At 42.5% G+C, this 19,449-nt stretch overlaps 1 protein-coding gene and 1 pseudogene across 4 annotated transcripts in view; one reads left to right on the top strand and one right to left on the bottom strand.

The window, feature by feature from the left end:
• The window catches only part of LOC131276088 (NUT family member 2G-like), a 30,717-nt gene extending 26,996 nt beyond the window's left edge, over positions 1 to 3,721 (top strand). For all 4 annotated transcript variants that reach the window (XM_071212263.1, XM_071212264.1, XM_071212262.1 and 1 more), the window contains 4 exons: positions 993 to 1,116; positions 2,365 to 2,504; positions 3,006 to 3,281; positions 3,611 to 3,721. In XM_071212263.1, the coding sequence (XP_071068364.1) occupies positions 1,025 to 1,116; positions 2,365 to 2,504; positions 3,006 to 3,094 (321 nt within the window). In that variant the 5' untranslated portion in view covers positions 993 to 1,024 and the 3' untranslated portion in view covers positions 3,095 to 3,281; positions 3,611 to 3,721. The remainder of the gene's footprint in view (positions 1 to 992; positions 1,117 to 2,364; positions 2,505 to 3,005; positions 3,282 to 3,610) is intronic.
• Positions 3,722 to 10,337: 6,616 nt separating this feature from the next.
• Positions 10,338 to 18,655, bottom strand: LOC131276121 (COP9 signalosome complex subunit 8-like; annotated as a pseudogene).
• Between the last annotated feature and the right edge of the window lie 794 nt (positions 18,656 to 19,449).

Raw genomic sequence — 19,449 nt, 5'->3', positions numbered from 1 at the left:
CCCCCCACAGCAACACTCTCCCCCATCATCATGACACATCCATTGCATTTGGTGAGTACATCTCTGGGCATCGCTGCACCTCATGGTCAATGGTCCACATCATAGCCCATACTCTCCCACGTTCCATCCAGTGGGGCATGGGAGGATCTACAATGTCCAGTAATTGTCCCTGAAGCACCACCCAGGACAACTCCAAGTCCCGAAAACGCCTCCACATCTCATCTCTTCCTCCCATTCCCTGCACCCAGCAGCCACCATGGCCACTTTTCCCACACCAATGCCACATTTTCTCTCTGGACTTTGGATTGGTTGTGTTCATTGCACATCTATGTCAAGAGGAGGCTCAGATTCCACATGGATATTGGATGCAACCCCCCCCCCCCACTTCCAGTTGCAGGCACTCTAGGCTCCATGGTGTGGTGGTTGACATTCTTCAACTCCATGTTAGCTGATCTCCCACATTCTTGAACACTCTTGGAGCACTCTCAAATGCAGGCAGCAGCATGACCTTCTGTATCTTGAGGCAGCCCATGGCTGTCCATGGACATGGGCTTTAACAACCCTTGGCTTTGCATATTAACTCCTCTTCGTATTCTGATGCTCTGTTTTCCAAAGCACTAATCACCTAATAGTCACCTGGGAAGTTGTTTACTTAGCTTTTGACCCCTGGGAATAGCCCCGGAATCTCCTTTTAAACTGTTCTCCCAGTTCATTCACTACACAGTACCATTGAAGATACAAAGGGAAGTCAGAGATTCCAAAGAATCATTTCATTGAGCTGGACTTCTAGAAATTATTCTTTTATTGATATTCAATATTCAGGCAGGGATTGTACAAGGGAGATGCACTTAAAATCACAGGGTACACACAGAAAGGGCATCATGAAGGTGGATAGATGTGATGGGGTTCAGGTGATGTTGGCTGGGTAGTATCATACAGGCGTAGGAGAAGGTGCATGTAGAATATTACTGACATGGGGAATTTTTGCCCAGTGCTTAGGTCACTGGCCCATCAGAAGCCTACCATGAGCCTGGACGAGGGACTGCAGAGGGCCGTGCAGGACTGGCGGCACACAAGCAACTTTGATCGGATGATCTACTACGAGATGGCAGCAAAGTGAGTCCAAGGATCCTTGTTAATTTGCTAGGTTTTGTGGCTGGGTGTTATTGGGGAGGATGAAGCCAGGCAGGGGTCTTGCTTTGTTGCTGGTCAATAGAAGGGATACTTGTAGAGGGGGTGTCAACTAGGTCACTATTCCCTGGATATTGAAGGACCAACTCCTCTGTGCAGTCACTTTCACCTTTAGTACTGGACAGTTTTTCACCTTTCTTCCATAGGATGCTCAACCCTTCTCTGATATTGGGTCTGCAGATGTCATGAAATTGAAGGTCTTAGGATGGGGTTGAGGGTAATTCCTACAGATCCTGATGGCTTTAAGCCTCTAGGTTGTAGGTACTTTGCAGGGGTGATATGCTTGACAAGGCATGTTTCTGCCTCTCTGGGTTCTGGGCAGCTGGAGCCTATTGGCATAGAACTTTGGGCCCACCTCTCCTCATGAGATAATGTCCAAATGGCTCCCTGTCATCCCAGATAATTAGAGGTGGAGGAGGTTGGTTAGGGGAAGCCAGGATCTCAGATATCCTGTGAACAATTTGTTCAACTGCATGTTAAACTCTTGGCTAAAACACAAAGCAATGACAAAAAATAAAATAAAAAGGACAGCATTGGAAATTGAATCCCCTCCATAATGTTTCCTTCTACTTTCTTTCCAAGCATTTCTTGACCCTATGTCTTCATTCAGTTTACAGACAAGGCTCTAGGATTCTTAGATCTGGGCACTGATCCCTCCTTTATTTATAATATTAACAACTCAGATCCCAGCGTGTGATTACTGTTAGCTCATCTGTCTAGTTTTTGCTATGACATCCTTGAATTGGGGATGATGGCCACCTTTATGATCCTGTCATGTATCACACGGACTAATTTAATTCGAGAACCTATACCAATTTTGTTGAAGCCCACTAGATACTAGTTAAAACAGTGTATAGTCAAGAAATTACAACTTGTAGTCTCAACTTTGAAATCTGCCAAGTACCAAATTGATTCATTTCTTTCACATTCCCCTTAAGTGATGATGAGTTTTGCTGTAGATGAATGGATGTTGTGGGGACCTCAAGAAGTACCTCCAAACTGTGGTTGTACTGCCAGGAGTAAAATGCCTCTTGGAAAAGCACTTACCCAAGACCTTGATATCCCTCCCAAGACACTTAGTTTCCCCTATTGTTGGTGCTGATCTCTTTTTGTAGGCATCACAGTGGGCCAGGCCATCTTGTCAACACTGCTTGTGCCTTCCTCCCATGCTAGGTTCAAGGAGTTTGAAATTGAAGAAGAGAGGCAGATTCAGATGTTGGAGGAGAGGAAAGGTTTCCAGTGCCCTCCACAACCAGTCCCTCCAAATCTTCATCCACAGGTGTCCCCAGGCACTATGGAAGGCCAGAAGCCAGGTATGGCTCATCACATTCCAACAGAAGACTAGGTGCAAAGGGGACTGAAAGAAGGCAAAAGGACTCATGAGCTACATTCCTTTCAAGATTTGCCTTCTGTATTTCCAAAGGAGAAACCCATCGAGAACCTAGTTTCTCAGTTACCCTTTGTCATGGGCTAGGTCAATTTTGTCAGCTGTCATAACTGCACTCTCATCTTGACTGTCAAAAGGGACACATTTATATAATATTCCTGATGATTAGGGGATGGGGGAAGGGATAGCTTCCAATATCACAAGTTCCTCTTTTTCTTGAACAGAAACTTCTCTAAGATCATTCATCTTTTAAATTTTATCCTATAAATGTTCATGTAGTTTCAGATTAGCATGAACCAAGTGGAAGCATTTTCTATCCCTAAAATATTACTCTCACCAAGATATGGTTGGAAAATAAAAGCTGGAGATTCATTCCACTTTTACTTCTTGACCTCTGTCCCTACCTTTAATGTCCAATCCAAAAAAGTCAGGGCCCAAGGCCAAGGTTTCCAGCCAGAGGCAACGCAGACAGCAGCAGGCTCTGAAGACAAAGGCCCCCAAGGAGATCCCACCTGAAGCCGTAAAAGAGTACATTGACCTCATGGATGGGCTGGTGGGGCCTTTGCACTCAGCCTCCGAGGGGGAAGATGGAAAATCGGAAGAGGAAGGACATGGACAGCAGGAACGTGATGGAATCTATGCAGACCCGGATCTCCTCAACTACATCCACCAGCTGTGTGCAGAGGAAGACTTCATCACCAAGGTGGGTGGATTTTAGGTGAGGTGTCTAGCAGAGTCCTTAGTTTTAGCACTGTCAGCATGTTCAGGTCTGTGCTTCTTTCCCAGTCTGTTGAAACTTGGGTCTATTCCGTATCTCCTGAGCAGTGTGGAGTGGGTACAGGTATGTGTATTTGAGTCTTTGTGTGTGTGTGCATGTGTTAGTGTGTATATGTGTAGCTGTTGGAGGTCATCATCCCAAACATCCACAGATTGCAGATTGGGGTGCCGGGTCAATGCTTTCCCTCCTGCTTCCAAAACCGACAGGTGACTCTTTCTCAAGTGTGCTCAATCCCCTTTTATTACTCTTCCCAGCTGGAGGCTGTCATTCACCCACAATTTCTGGCAGAATTGCTTTCCCCAGGAGCACATGTAGAGTTTCTGTCCCTAACAGAGGAGCTGCAGCAAGAGGAAGGACTCACGCCCACCCAGGTAAACCAAGTGTGGGAGGGCCTCACATCATGTAATCTACATGACCTTGTCTAACATACTTTGTCTTGGGTGGCATGGCATCTGGAGAAAAATAGGGGGAGGTGTGGGGGCAAATGGAGAACCAGTAGGGAGGAAATTATGGAGAGGTACGGGGTAGGTGTGGTTAGGACTGCAAGTTTGGGAATCGTGCATAGGAAGATGGGCAGAATAAGCTATAATATATGTATACAAAACCTACCTGCCTTCTGGCCCAGTGCAGTCATCTTCGCCACACATTCAGCCACCTCATGTGAGAAACATCTGCAGTCATTAATTGTCTATTTCCTTGACCACAGCTGGCTGAGAAGCGTCTGCTGTCCTTGAAATGTAGAGGGTATGGAAGCACCTCCAAGTTATGATACATCTGAACTGGATGTACTTCCACATGTAAGTCTAGCAATGGTGCAGAGAGTAAAGCTGAGCATGGCCAACTTCTACGGATTCAAGTCAGTACTGGTGCCCTACACTGGGATGGCAGAGCAGACAACAGCCTGGACCTCCTTAAAGACAATGCTGTCTGTCCAAGGAGTCAAGACAATCTACAAATCATAAAGAAATAAATGTCTTATCACCACCAACACCAAAGACACTCTTCCCTTAGATTCGGAAGCAGAGATGAGGTGCCTCTGCAAGAAACCTTTCCTATAAGTACCAAATCCAAGCCCGCAGATGGGTCCAATGAAGAGGAGGAGATGAGGAGCTCCCCAGCCTTGCATTCCCTTGAAACCATCACATCAACTGCAGCCATGGGGACTTGTGAAGAGTGTATCACACCTCTGGAATCAAGAGAGCACGTGGAGAATCCCTGTCTGTATCGTCTCTGAAAAGAGGTCAAAATCAAACTACTCATCCTGATGCCAAGTCTCCAAACACAACTTTAGTTGATGGTCCTTCTGCTGGAAGAAAATCCGACCTCATAGCTGACTTTGGGGCCTCTGGGAGGCAAATGTTGGTGCTGGGTGCAAGACAATCCTCTTCATCTCAAAAAAGAAGATGTGACCAACTTTTGGATCCTAGAAAGAAGAAGCCCTGGTGTGGAGAGTAGGGAGCAGGGTTCCAAACTCTCCACATACCAGACATTCCATTGTGGCCCCCCCCACTGTAGATTTCCTCTTGCTTTAACAAAATGAGTCTACATTCTGCTTCCTGGTCCTACTGTTATTCCTTGGCAGTTCTAGAGAATGTGGGGAGGACAGTGAGGGCCTTCAAAGAGTTTCTAATGTGAATATGATACCTTTGGTAGGGGTTGAGGAGTGGTAGTTTTGGGAGTTTTATTGAAAATGTATATAAAGTTAGTTTTGATTTAAAATGCTCTCCATTCTGCAATATTATATATGTCCAATATTTCTACTTCAGGGATGGTGGGATGTTGAAGGTGGAGGGATACGGATGGCTGCAGTCTCGGTGGATCCACAGGTGACTGACCTAGTTCTGTCCTGCTTCAGTCTATATTCTTTCAGCCTGCTCCTGGGAAAATAGAAATGCCATGGTCTTCCTGTTTAGTGACAAGTCCCCATTGGTCTCTTTCCTTATGCCTTCTCACAAGGCCTGGCTCCATTGTGGGTGGCCATCATTGGATGGCCATCAGGATATTATCTGTATCTCCTAATACTTTCCTCATGGAAAGTTGTTCTTCTACATTTTTGGTTTCTGGAATATCAGCTAATTTTCTATAACTGATATGTGAGTCAACACCTTCCCCGAGTGTTCTTCTGCTTTCCTTACCTACAGGATGTAGACATTGGAGCTTCCATGGTCCTTAGCACATGCAGGTCATATGTTGCATGGTTGGTTTGAGTAGACACCCCAAGGCCTGCTTCCCAGGGGCATGAATCTGTGTATTTCCACCTCTATAGAGGAGATAGCATATTAAGACTCAGGATTACTAAATGTGTAATTAGAGTTGGCCTATTTCTTAATGCTAATATGGACAGGAAAAGAATGTGGGGTAAAAGAGGATACAGAAGTCCATCAAAATTTCTCTGTATGCAATATGATATAGGGACGGAGGATATGAAGTCACTTTGTGTATTTCGGTGCAGGAAAGAGTCCAAGTAGCTGGGGAGGGATTAATTTTTGTGGCCAAGGGGACTGGCCTCAGGAACTTTTGGTCTCTTCTGAGGATCACTCCACAAGCACTGCTCCCTCTCCTCCCTAAATAATGACTGAAATTTTTTTATGGAACACAGGTAGAAAATTATATTCATGTCTAAAATTGATTCTTTCCAATGAAATTCAAACCAACTTCATGGTAAAAAAAAAAAGCAAACAGAAAAATAAATGTTTCGATTTCTTTAGCATGCCACAGGCTGCCCTGCATGTGCAGGGTATATTTAATTTGGGATGAAGGTGGAGAAGTGCTGAGACACTCAATCGTCCCCCTACCTGCGCTCTTGTCGAGGCCCATGGTTAGAACAGTTAGACAGCCTGAGGATGTGGGATTTAGTGACTAGGATTTGATTCTGGGGGGTGTGGAGAGTTTAGTTGAGCACTGGGTGGGCATGTTCTGGACCTGAATTAAGATGTTAAGTTTCATATGAGGATACAATCAAGAAAAAACCTGAGATCCAGGAGACACAGTGCACACCCACTTTGTACTGAAATTTTTTTTGTCACCCTCCAATCTCTAACTAACCTCTCAAATTGAGGTGTCCATGGTCCAGTCTCTCGACTCATCCTGTCAGCCCTAACAGACATTGAGATTACCTGACACTCACACTTGTTACTGGCCAGTGCTGCCTTCTCTAAGTTCTATGTTCTGATTCCTTCCCCATCGACTTTGTGGTTTCAGGCAATCCATGACTCCCAGAGTGTGTCCTCTGCAACAGATCAGCACACACAGCTGAGGTTGCATTGCAGGGTGGTGTCGCATCAGGTAGGCAAAATAGCGATAAGGCTGCCCTTTCACCAAGGTTTCCTGGCACCCATGCTCCCTGCTGGCAAAGAGCTTGGGATAGAAAGTCACATATCAGGACCCTCTCCTCTTGTCATCTTCACATATTACCCACAATTCTGTCCACAATTTCTCCTTCACCTTTACTTCTTTTTCCAAAGTGAGCAGCATCCAGGGGCTGTCTACCCTCTACTGTCCTTTCTGTAATGGAATTTTATACTTGGCCATGCTTTCTCCAGCTGATGCCCTCTCTCTGTTCCAAGCTGCACCTCAGCAAAATGATGTGGGACTCATAGGCTGTATGTTCCAGAGGCAGTATGACAAGGGGTGGGCACCAAGCACCTAATGTCTAGAAGATTCCTAAGCACCATGTCATGCAGGGTCCACTTGGGTAGAGCATCCTCATCGTGTGTTCCCATACTGCTTGTTCCTGGTGTTTAAATCAGTGACCAGATAGATTATTAAATGAAATATATTGAGGGAACAACAGAGTCCTGGCTCCACCATTCACTGCTGTAAAACTTTGGGAAAGTCACCAAGTCCTTTCCATTCCAAGTTCTTTATTGGAAAATGGATGTAACATAGTTCAGCTCAGGATGTTTGAAATAGTAAATGAATCCTGCTTGTAAGAAACTAGTTCAACTCTCCTGTGGTCTCTCTTCTCAGTCAGGGATGGAATTCATCATCACATTTAGTCCAGGGCTTTTTGGCTTTGCTCTCATGTTTTCACATACCTGGGTGTCATCTCCATCTCCCATCCTTGTTTTGGTTGAAGAGTTGACAGCAGGTGGGAGATTCTGGTGTTGTCCAAACACTGTTCCATGCCCAATCACTAAAATATGTCCATGAGCCTGCAGAGTGAGAACTGCCTGGAGGGCCATTCTGCCTGAACTTCCTCATTGACCACCATCTGACAACCATGTGCCAAAGCCCACTAAAAGAGTTGGCACATACTAGGCATTCATTCCACTGAATTGTTACTTCTTCCCCTGGTTTCTATCTCTTCTTTGGGAACATATGGAAGGGCAGAGTTTGTGACTTGAAGTGTTGAATATTCTTCCAAGATGGTCAGGAATGGAGGGAGCCTTTGGAGGAGAAGTCCAATTTGCTGCCCTCATGTCTGCTTGACGTTCAGAAATTCACACACACCCCATCCACACATCACACACATTCCACTGTCCACAGCCACCTCATTATATACCATCAGTGTCCTCCCCAGGGATTATATTTCATAGTAAACAACTCTTGCAATTGTTTACCCTAGAATTGTATGTAAATATACAGTTATAGAACTTAAGTATTCTTTCACTCAGCATAAAGCTCTTAAGTTAAATCTAGGCTGTTGCATACATCAATAGGGTGCTCCTTTTTTTTTTTTAAATACAATTACATATGTTGAAACATTAGGTACCAACCATGGTTCTATTATGGTTTACATTATGTTTTACATTTTAAGCTATATACCTTTATAAATTTTTGATGATATCTAACATGCCCTGTATCTATCTATCATTTTAGGATAATGCAGAACACTTCCCTTTGCCCCCAAAGGACCCCCTTTTCCAACTATTCTATTCCTCTATCCTCCTGCCCTTAGAGCCCACACTGACACCCAAACTTCACTTCTTGAAGGACAAGATTTGTAGATACTTGCAAAAATGCTGAGGGCTTGACACACTAATCTGTCCCCCACCGGGAGCCACCTATGCTCTTAAGAGACAGCCTCCCCTCTGTGGGAGAATATCAGGCCTCCCCAGGATGGGGTTATAACACCTTCCCACTCATTGTATGGGGCTCCACTCACATATACAACACACTATGACATGATGAGCACTTACAAACTCCCTAGAAGCCTGACCCAGGGGCACCCTGTGCCAGAAGACACATCAAACACCTTAAACCGGTAACCCTTCCTTATTATATTTTCTTAAGAGTTTTCTCAAAATTACAGTTTCAACCACTACCTGACAATCTCCTCTGTTCACCTGACCCACCCACCCTCCCCCAATTCTGTGGACCATCTGACCCATCCTCACCTCAACCATGCAAAGCCGAACCCGTTAGTATCCCTATGCCCCTGTTGGATCCCTTCACGCACAACTACTTACCTCTAATTTATCATAGGTTTCCCCCATATGGGTGACAATTCACAACCTTTCACTCACCAACTATTTCCTGTAAGCCTATCTTCCAGCCTCAAACTCTCTCAGACAGTTTGATTTGCTTAATTCATAACAGAGAGCTGTTCTACTATATTCTACAACAGAACTATTGTGACTCTAGCAATGGAAATTATATCACTGATGTGGAGACAGTGGCCATGGGAGTTGCTGAAGGCAGGGAGTGGGAAAAGAGGTGTGATATTGGGGCATTTTGGGGACTTGGATTTGTCCTTGATCATTTTGCAGGGTCAGATGCAGAACATTATATATCCTGCCAAAACCCAATGAATGGACTGGGAGAGAGCATAAACTACAACATAAACTATAATCCATGCTGTGTAGCTGTGCTCCAAAATGTACTCATCAACTGCAATAAGTGTACCACATTAATGAAAGAAGTTGTCAATGTGGGACGAGTGGGGGTTGTGGGGAATGGGGTATATGGGAACCTACTTTTTAATGTAACATTTTGTGTGATCTATGTATCTTCAAAAAAACTTAAAAAAAAGAAACAATACATATTGAGCACATACAGAATAAATGAAGTAGAGAATGTTTAAACTTAAGCTAAATGAGGAAGTTCAAATATTCTGAAGGCTGTCATACGAAAAAGTGAGAGTTTGGCTGCTCAGTATTTCTTCAAAAGGCAGAACTTAAACTAAGGAATAAATAGTAGAAAACAACAGGAGGCAGGATAGTTGTACAAGCATATCACTGATCTAAAAGTTTCTTTTCCAATATCATGCACTTTGCACTTACTTTTCCCTTCTGCTGAAGGAAGGTGTAACATAACACTTCTCATAGACATCTTAAATAATTTTCTTGGAAAGTAGACTTGGCCCGGTGGATAGGGCATCCATCTACCACACAGGAGGGCCACAGTTAGAACCCCCAGCCTCCTTGACCTATGTGGAGCTGGCCCATGCAGAGTGTTGATGCCCACAGGGAGTGCCGTGCCATGCAGAGTTGTCCACTGTGAAGAAGAGCCCCACATGCAAGAAGTGTGCCTCATTAGTAGAGCCACCAAGTGCAAAAGAAAGCTCAGCCTGCCCAGGAATGGTGCCGCAGACACGGAGAGCTGATGCAGCAAGATGACACAACAACAACAACAACAACAAATGAATCACTACAACTATCAATGAGTGGTACAGGTGGGAGTGACATATGTGTATTGGGGAAAGAGTAGGGAAAACACAGCTGACCACCAATGCTCTACATTAAACAGGAGAGCTATATTTTAAGTCAACAGGAAATGCAAACAAACCACATAACACCAATGCAACCCATCCAAATGATTAAATAATACAAAGTGTGAATTGTTTCAAAAACTTCAGCATAATTTTTTTTAAAGGAATATATATAATATACTTCATGTTCTATATGTACTTTATCACTTATTTAGGAAGGAAGGCTGAAGTGCTTAATGCACTCAACAAATTGAAAATAAAAGTTTTATGTTTTTATATTTGTTGATATTCAGGACTCTAAAGGTGGATCTTGAAGTCAGAATGCCCCATCAGTTTTCAAGGAAAGCCATGGTGTTGGTCACTCTGACGATCTGCTGTACGTTGGGGATTGTTGGGGCTGGGGCAGCTCTGGTAAGAGAATAAACCTATTAAAGGAAACATTCAAGGTCCCTGCCACTGGCTTTTTGAGTATAACTCTTTGGTGGTGGAGTCAGCTTGCAATCAGTGTTACAATATCCCTTTCACAGCCTCTTCACCATGAAGGCTGACAAAAGCTGCAAAGTCATTGACAATTACAAAAGGACAGGTAAAGTCATTGGCAATGACACAAGTGTCCTCATTGCATCTCTTCATATTTCCATGATTAGCTGAACCATCTCAGAACACAGGTAGTTTTGATGGTCATGGGATCCCAGGAAAATCCCTCTGTAAGATTCTCTGTCCTACTGACCAAACTACCACAAGTTCAGAATGGGCTGATTTTATAGCAGGTGGCATTCTTTTCCAAAGAGAGCTTGCATTATGCATGTCATTATGGAGCAGATACAAAGATACAAGCTGACCACACAGGGGTTTAGCAATTCCTCCAGGAGCCTTGAGTCCCTGGTTCTTGTTGTGATCCACTGCATAATCAAGTGAATAAAGTTCATCTCATCCACAGAGCTTGGGCTTAGGCACATACTATACACCAGAGGATGGGAATTCTTGGGGATATCCTAAAATTCTGCTTATCACAGGTTCCCATAGAATTATTGTCCATATGGGATGGAAACTTCCTTCTCAAGGAAGGTATTGGGGACTGAATCATGTGCCCCAGAAATGGCAACTTCAGGTCCAAACCCCTGGTCCCATGGGTGGGGACCCATTTGTAATTAGTATATTTGAAGATGGTATGAGTAAAGGTATGCCCAAATGGAATACAAAGTGAATGTGGGTGGGCCTTATTCCAAAATAGCCGAAGACCTTACAAGCAAAGGAAAATGGACAAAAAAAAAATAGCCATGGTCAACAGCCAGAAGCTGCAAGTCAGTTGAATTTAGAAAACAAAAGGGAAGATGATGTGCTTTGCATTGTCATGTGACAGATAAGCCAATGAACAAGAGGCCCTGGCAGCCAGCCTCAGAAGGCAAAGGTCTTAATGGGAGTGCAACACCTTGCTAACATCTCAATTTCTGACTTCGAGCCTGAGGTCCATGATCCAGTAAGTTTTCACTGTTGAAGCCATTCCATGAATGATGTCTTTTTAGGAGCTGGGAAACTAAAATTGCAGTATTTTTCAAATATGTGACCACAACTTGGATCTCCTCCCAAAACTAGTTCAACACTATTCAAATATCTTCTCTTCCTTCGGTTATTATACCACTGAAAAGTCTTCCAAATTATACTTACTATAATTATACTTAAAGTATACTTAGTATAATTTTACTTAGACCACACTCTTACATAATGTATTACATTTCACAACAATGCAACGTGTTTGTGATACATGACCTATGGGAGTCCTGTGTCATGTTATGCATATTTGTTTTTTAAGTCCACACATTTAGTATACACTTTTTCTTTATGTATGTTCATGTACGAATGATATGCTTCAAGAAATTGTTTTAAAAATGGAAAAATAAAGAGAGTTCCACACTCCCATCCTCTTCTTTGGAAGCTCTATAGAGAATCAGGGTCAATCAGGGGTCACCAGTGACAGAAATATATATAGAGGAAGAGATTTCTTTTAAGGAAATGATTCATTTGATTAAAGGAGGGTGCAGAGCCTGGAAATTCCAGTATGAGGGTAGTTGAAATCTTCTGTCTGTATTCCTTATGCTGGAACTAGAGGAGGCAGTGGAAGGTGTAGTCTTGTGGAAGTACTCCTTATGATATCTGGAATATACACTTCTCCCTTCTGAGACCTTTCACTGATTGCATTAGTCCCAATCGTATTGTTCATCGTAACTTTCTTCACTTAGAGTCAAATCATTTTAGGCACTAATCCCATCTATGAAGTAACTTTGTAGAAACAATTAGGGCAGCTTGAGAAAAGCAACTGAACACAAATTAGACATGTTGACACATAAAACTAATCATAACTGTCTATCCAGTGCCAATTGGACACCCACTGACATCTCAGATAAACTATACTTTATCTCCAAATAAAGACAATAACAAAACCATATTTACATCTGACATGATACAACTATCCTGTGTACTACTGAAAGTTCACTAATGTTTCCTCAAAATAGTATGGAAGCACTTGAGTGACCAATATTCACTCTTACCCTTGCTATCCTGTAACATAAATACTATGATGCAAAGCTAATACAACTAATCTTATACGGGGATAGGAGAGGGATGAAAAGAAAGACGTTTGTTTATACACAAACATATTCATATGCAAAAATGCTTCTAACAAAATAAAAATTAATAGCCATTATAGTCCTTTTTGTGGTAAATGGCCATATGATCATAACTGGTAATTACAAACACCTACTTCTATTACACATGCATAATTCATTTCCCCTCAACAAACGAAGTAGCTGGTTATGGTTCTTTCCCTAATGCAGTAACCCATACCTTTTTAATGAATGGTATGGGCTATTAGTAGTCCTGTGCAAATTGATTGTTAGAGTTCTCCTTTGACTTTAATCACAGGGAATGGAAATACAAGTAGATATCCTAAGGAATATACTGTATTCTGTAATTCTCTTCCTTCCATTTTGAAGTAGCAGTCTAATTTCCCCTAGGTAACTGGGAGCAATAACCTCAGCTAGTACATTCAATCCTGTCTTTACTTGTTGATTCAGAGGCATGAGGAAACCAAAGTGGTCCACAGGAATTTTGACTTCCACTTCGATGAAATCATTTTTAACTTTCCGGGAGGAAAATCTTACATTTTGGTGATAAGAAGCAAAACACTTGGTAGAGGATCACTAGTGAGTTATCTCCATTGCCATCCCTTGATTTCTGGACTCACAGATCATGGCTTTGGGAGAAGCAGAACCATATACTAGATTGTAATTGAGTGTACATACAGCTTCCTGGAGGACATTTATCTAGACCTGCAATGTATGGCCACCCAGCTAACCCCATAATTGAATCTTCCAAAGGTCAATCCACTGATGTGTCAATTCAGCTGCTCCAGTTTGATAATGTAAGATAAGGGAATTCCATTAGCATATGCCCAGTACTGCATTTCATTAACCATGATGAGAAGCAAAGCTGTGTGGAATATCAAGATGAAGGATAAGATGTTCTGTAAGTCCACAGATGGTAGTTTTGTCGGGTTGATGATTTCAGGGAAGAAAACTTCATATTCAGAGTAAATGGAGAACTGTGTCTATTTGAATAGGCATTGGTCTGATTGATACATTCGATAAAGTGGCCAGATCCTTAAAAGTGTAATCTGCAAAGGCATGCCTTAGATTCAAGGAAGAAATAGGGGGAAAGTAAAAGGATGTAATGGATTATCATGTGACAGCAATCATAAAAGTTGTGGAGTGTCTATTGCTTTCCGATATACTAAGTGCAAATGTTTAAATATTGTGAAGGCTAGGAAAGGTTATGTTCTTGAACCCATCCATTCCCATGAGTGTGGGGTCATTTGATTGGCCTACATCAGTGCAGCGTGACCCAGGTTGGGTCTCTACCCATTTGTTGGGTTTTATTTAAACTGAGAACTGAAAGAAGAGATACTCAGAAAGAAACCACCACTTTGAGCATGCCACATGAGAGAGAAGACTTCAGGAATGGCAGTGATCAGCTGCCATCTTGCCTTGCCACGTGGGAAGACTCCAGGATCTGGGAGCAGATGACATTTGTTGAGTAAACAACTCTGCTGGTGCCTTGATTTGGGCATTTCAAGTCCCTTTGTAAAAATTAACCCATTCCTAGTAACTTTGTATTGGCAGATTTAGCAAACTTAAGACAATGTGCTTTAGGGCAATACATTTTATAAAGACAAAGAGAAATATTTCATAATGATTAAAATGTTATTACAGGGGAAACGGACTTGGCCCAGTGGTTAGGGTGTCCATCTACCACATGGGAGGTCCGCAGTTCAAACCCCGGGTCTCCTTGACCCGTGTGGAGCTGGCCCATGCACAGTGCTGATGCATGCAAGGAGTGCCCTGCCACGCAGGAGTGTCCCCCACTTAGGGGAGCCCCACGCGCAAGGAGTGCACCCCATAAGGAGAGCCACCCAGCGCGAAAGTGCAGCCTGCCCAGGAATGGCACCGCCCACACTTCCCGTGCCCTGCCGCTGATGACAACAGAAGCGGACAAAGAAACAAGACACAGCAAATAGACACAGAGAACAGACAACACGGGGAGTGGGGGTGAATTAAATAAATTTTTTAAAATGATATTACATCTTAAAGACATGACAATTGTAACATATGTTCATGCCTAGCAACAGACACTTCAAATGCCTGAAGAAATAAGCTGAGAGATTTCAAAGGAGAAAGAGATCATTGAACTATCATAGTCTAAGGTTTCCATACCCACTCCCAATAATTGATAGAACTAATATAGAACTAGTCATAAATTCAGCAAGATATAGAAGATTTGTACAACATTTTCCAACAACTCTACCTAACGGACATGAACAAAACATTCCATCCATTGGCAGCAGTATATACATTCCTTTTAAGTACACAGGAAATGTTCTCCAGAATAGAAACTCTGCTGTTCAAATGGAAAAAACAACAAAGCAAAATCCTAAAGTCTGTATAACTTTAAAATTATGAAAAGTATTTTCTCCATTGGAAATGGAATGAAATTAGAATCAATAATTGAAAAGAGTCCGGAAAACCTCCTGATATTTGGAGGTTAATTAATGACCATTGGAATACCACATGGGTCAATGAAGACATTACAAGGAAATTGCTAAATACCTTAATCTGATCTAAAATATAGCACACCATTTCACAGCCTATGGGATGCATCAAAGAGCAAAGCTTAGAGACTTTGGGGAAGATGACATCAGAGTACACAAGCAGGGCTCAACTCTCACACAAGCAATGGAGAAGGGCAGGAGATGTCTGAGGGACTTGTGTTGGGGGTTAGGTAACCCCAGACAGTACTGCTCAGGGCCCAGGAGGGCAAGGGACAGAGAGCCAAAGAGCCCAAAATGTCAACTGTGAGGTACTAAACACCCTCGGCAGGAGGAAAGGGCTCCCAGCGCCCATTCTCAAGGCATGAAGCCTGATAAAACCCATGGCTAAGTGCAGCTGACTGAGAGGGGAACAACCATCTCCCTCCTTGGGAAGAGGGAGGGTGTGGCAGAGGATAGAGTGGTTTCTCTTCTGTGAATTTGACCAGCAGAGCCAGACCAGAAGCTAGGCTAACCTGAGGGTCGTGGCACTTCCTTGGAAGTGTTTGCCAGCGAGTGCCATCTGCTAGCCAGTTGGGAAACAGCAATGAGAAAACTGCTTTTAGGTCACTTTTTCCCAAAACCCTGGGGAAAAAATATCTGTAACCCATTAGTGAATCCCTTGTGTGGTTTTGGTTACATAAGGTTGGCAATTTAAAAGCCTGAGAATGAGATGAACCAAAACTCAAAGAGGCATCGTGATAGAACAAGTGATCGTTCAAAGATGATCTAATACCAATCTTCCTCAAGATGTTCCAAAAAATCAAACAGGAGAGAACACAAATAAACACATTCTATGAAGCCAACATCATTCTAATATCAAAACCAAATAAAGATGCTACAAAAAATAGAATTAAAGACCGATACTTATAATGAATATATATGTAGCAACGTTCCAAAAACAATTCCAAACAGAATCCAAAGGCACATTAAAAATTATACACACACACAAAATATTATACACAGGCAGCCTACTCAATGGGAGAAATTATTGAAAAATATTGAAAATCCCATATCCAACAAGGTTTTGATATCCATGTCATATAAAGAGATCATACAATTCAACGATGTAAAGACAAGCAAGGCAAAGAAGCGGCTGGGCAGCATTGGAGGTTCTTCGGGACCAGGCTGTTTCAGGATATTTGCAGAGCAGGAGGTGTCTGGACATCAATTTGGTGGGAAGGTAACAGAGAAGACTCATCTATAAAATATAATTGAGACTCTATTACACAGAGGTCAGGGTTGCATGTGGCACGCCCCCTCCTGGGGTGGGCAGAGCCATGGCACTGGCACTGTGGCAGCAATATCTGGAGGCTCTGCAGTACTGGGGAATTCATAAGCCCTGAGCGGCCTATTGGGGGGTTAAAAGGATAGGAGGCCTTTGCAGACCAATTTGGGGAGACAAACGGGAGTTTTATTGCAAAGCAGGGGAATTTTTGATTGCGGACACAAATAATAGTGCTTCTGCCTAGAGCCCCGCTCAGCCCAAGCCCGGCTGTCAATCTGCAATGGACTTAAATTGATAGCAATAAAGAGATGCCACCAGGGTCTGGCAGGGTGGGAGATGTCTAGAAGCTGATTAGGGGAATATTTTGCGAAGCGTGGGAATTTCGGTTTTGGACTCTGATATCAGTGTTTCTGGCTGGAGCCCCACCACCGGGCCTGGCTATTGATCTGCATCATTAAATTGCCTGCAGTGTAGAGACGCCACCAGCTGGCCGTCCTGGGGGCTTTCAGGGTGGGAAGGGTCCTGAAGTTGAATTGGTGATACATCCACAGAATAAACCCCAGTGAGTGAGTGAATTGTGGAGTTCAGACACACAGGATAGAGTTTGCGGAGGTGATCTCACCCATAGGGCTGGCACCCAGCTGTGGGGATCCCTGAAGGCTGTGTTGCACTGCGGTGCTCCCAGGTTCCCTGTTAACCAGACTCGCGGTTGCCAGGTCTGAGTCCCCTAAACCCTGGTGGCCCACACCCCAGAGACTCACACCTCTTGAGTCTTCAATATCTCAGACTTTCCATCCCTGAATCCATCACGCCCTGAAGTCCATCTGAGGTCCTTGAGTGTCCTAGCCCTCAACGTTTGCATTTTCTTTTTTCTTTTGTTTTGTTTTTTTATATTTATTTTGTCTTATTTTTTATTTTTTTAATGTCCTGATTCCTAACATTGCATTATCCCCTAGTCTTTTCTCCCAGCGTATCCCCCAAAGTCTTTTTTTTTCAGTAATTTAGTTTTGTTGTTGTTGTTGCTGTTGTGGTTGGTGTATATCTTTTTTTTCTTTTCCCTACCTGTTCCCTGCCCTTTTACCGACCCCCTTTTTCTTTCTTCCTTTCTTCTCTTTTTTTTTTTTTTTTTTGGTTTTTCTCTCTCTCATCCCTTATTTTCTTCTTATTTTATTTTATCTTAATTATACAATAGGTGCTGCAGGGAACACCTCACAATTTGCTGGGTTTCCTCATCCTCCACTGCCTCATTTCTGTGTAAATAGATTTTGGCTACCTACACTATCCCCTTTCGCCTACATCTTGATATCCTCCATCATCTACTGTCTCTCCTATATTCCACCTCCCTTTCTTTGATCCACAAAGTGTCTAACTCTTAATTTCTAACACCTTTGTTTTGTTTTCTGTCTGTTATCCACTCTTGAAACTATTGCCTTTCTTTTCTCTTTCCCTCTATCACGAAAACAATAGCTTTTCAATTCATACGATATTCTTCCCATATTCAGTCGACTACGTCATTATAGGTACTCTACCTACTGCTATAACTCTACACAACGTACATGAATCTAACATCCATCCTCCCAGATCTCATATTGTTGTTCTGTTAACATATATCACCAATACTACTTTACACTTTTTCCTTGCTTACACAATTGCCTTTCCCTGGACCTAATACTTTCCTTTAAAGTGAGCTCAACCAGCAATAAGAAATTAGAATAAGAAGAACAAAGTGACAAAGAGAAGATATAGCACTTACACAAAAACAACAGCTGATTAATCTCCAAGACTAGACAAAGACGCTAAGGAACTGATTAAACCCATCAAGATAAAATGATGACCAGACAGGAACAAAAATCTACAAACAAAACCAGTAATCAGGAAAATATGGCTGAATCCAATGAACAAACTAAAAATCAGGAAGGGGAGCAGAACTTCGCACAAGTGATGAAAGATCTCAGAACATTTATCGCTGACAAATTTAATGAAGTAAAGGAAGAGGTTAACAACATAAAGACAACACTTGGAGGAGAAATTGCAGACATACACAAAAAGATAAGAGATATGATGGAAATGAACACCACAGTTCAAGAAATCAAAAATACACTTGCAGCAAATATCAGCAGACTAGAAGAGGCAGAGCAGAGAATTAGTGATGTGGAAGACAGTACATCGGAAATCAAACAGATAGTAGAATTGGCCAATAAAAAGATACAAAAAATCCAGCTAGGACTTAGGGACCTGAATGATAATGCAAAATGCTCAAACATATGTATTATAGGCATCCCAGAAGGAGAAGAGAAGGGAAAGGGGTCAGAAGGAGTGTTGCAGGAAATAATGGCTGAAATCTTCCAAAATCTACTGAAAGAGACAGATGTATATATCCAAGAAGCACAGTGCACTGCACTCGTCATAACCCCCAACAGGCCCACCCCAAGACATATACTTGTCAAATTATCCAATGCTCAAGACAAAGAAAAAATTCTAAAAGCAGCGAGAGAAAAGAAAACCATCACATACAAGGGAGCTCCATAAGATTAAGTGCTGATTTCTCATCTGAAACCATGGAGGCAAGAAGGCAGTGGTATGATATAGTCAAGGTACTAAAAGAAAAAAATTTCCAACCAAGAATACTCTATCCAGCTAAACCAGCATTCAAAAATGATGGAGAGTTCAAAATATTCACAGATAAACAGAAACTGAAAGAATATGCCAACAAGAAACCTCCCCTTCAAGAAATTCTAAAGGGAGTTCTGCAGGAAGAAAGGAAAAAACAGGACAGGCAGAGTTGGAAGAGAGTGTAAGAGCAACAAAAAAGACAAAAAGAGAAGGGGGGAAAAAAAGCAAACAAAATATGACAAACACAAGTCCAATCAAAATATGGCTAACTCAAATAATTCCTTGAAAGTAATAACACTGAATGTCAACGGATTAAACTCACCTGTCAAAAGATTCAGACTGGGACACTGGATAAGGAAATATGACCCATCTACATTCTGTCTACAAGAGACATATCTTAGACCCAGAAACTCATGGAGGTTGAAAGTGAATGGCTGGAAAACAATCATACAAGCAAACA

This window comes from Dasypus novemcinctus, chromosome 26, assembly GCF_030445035.2.
Source record: "Dasypus novemcinctus isolate mDasNov1 chromosome 26, mDasNov1.1.hap2, whole genome shotgun sequence".
NCBI classification, from domain to species: Eukaryota; Metazoa; Chordata; class Mammalia; order Cingulata; family Dasypodidae; genus Dasypus; species Dasypus novemcinctus.
The sequence above is the reverse complement of the archived record's forward strand: the minus strand, read 5'-3'. Positions and strand labels throughout refer to the sequence as shown.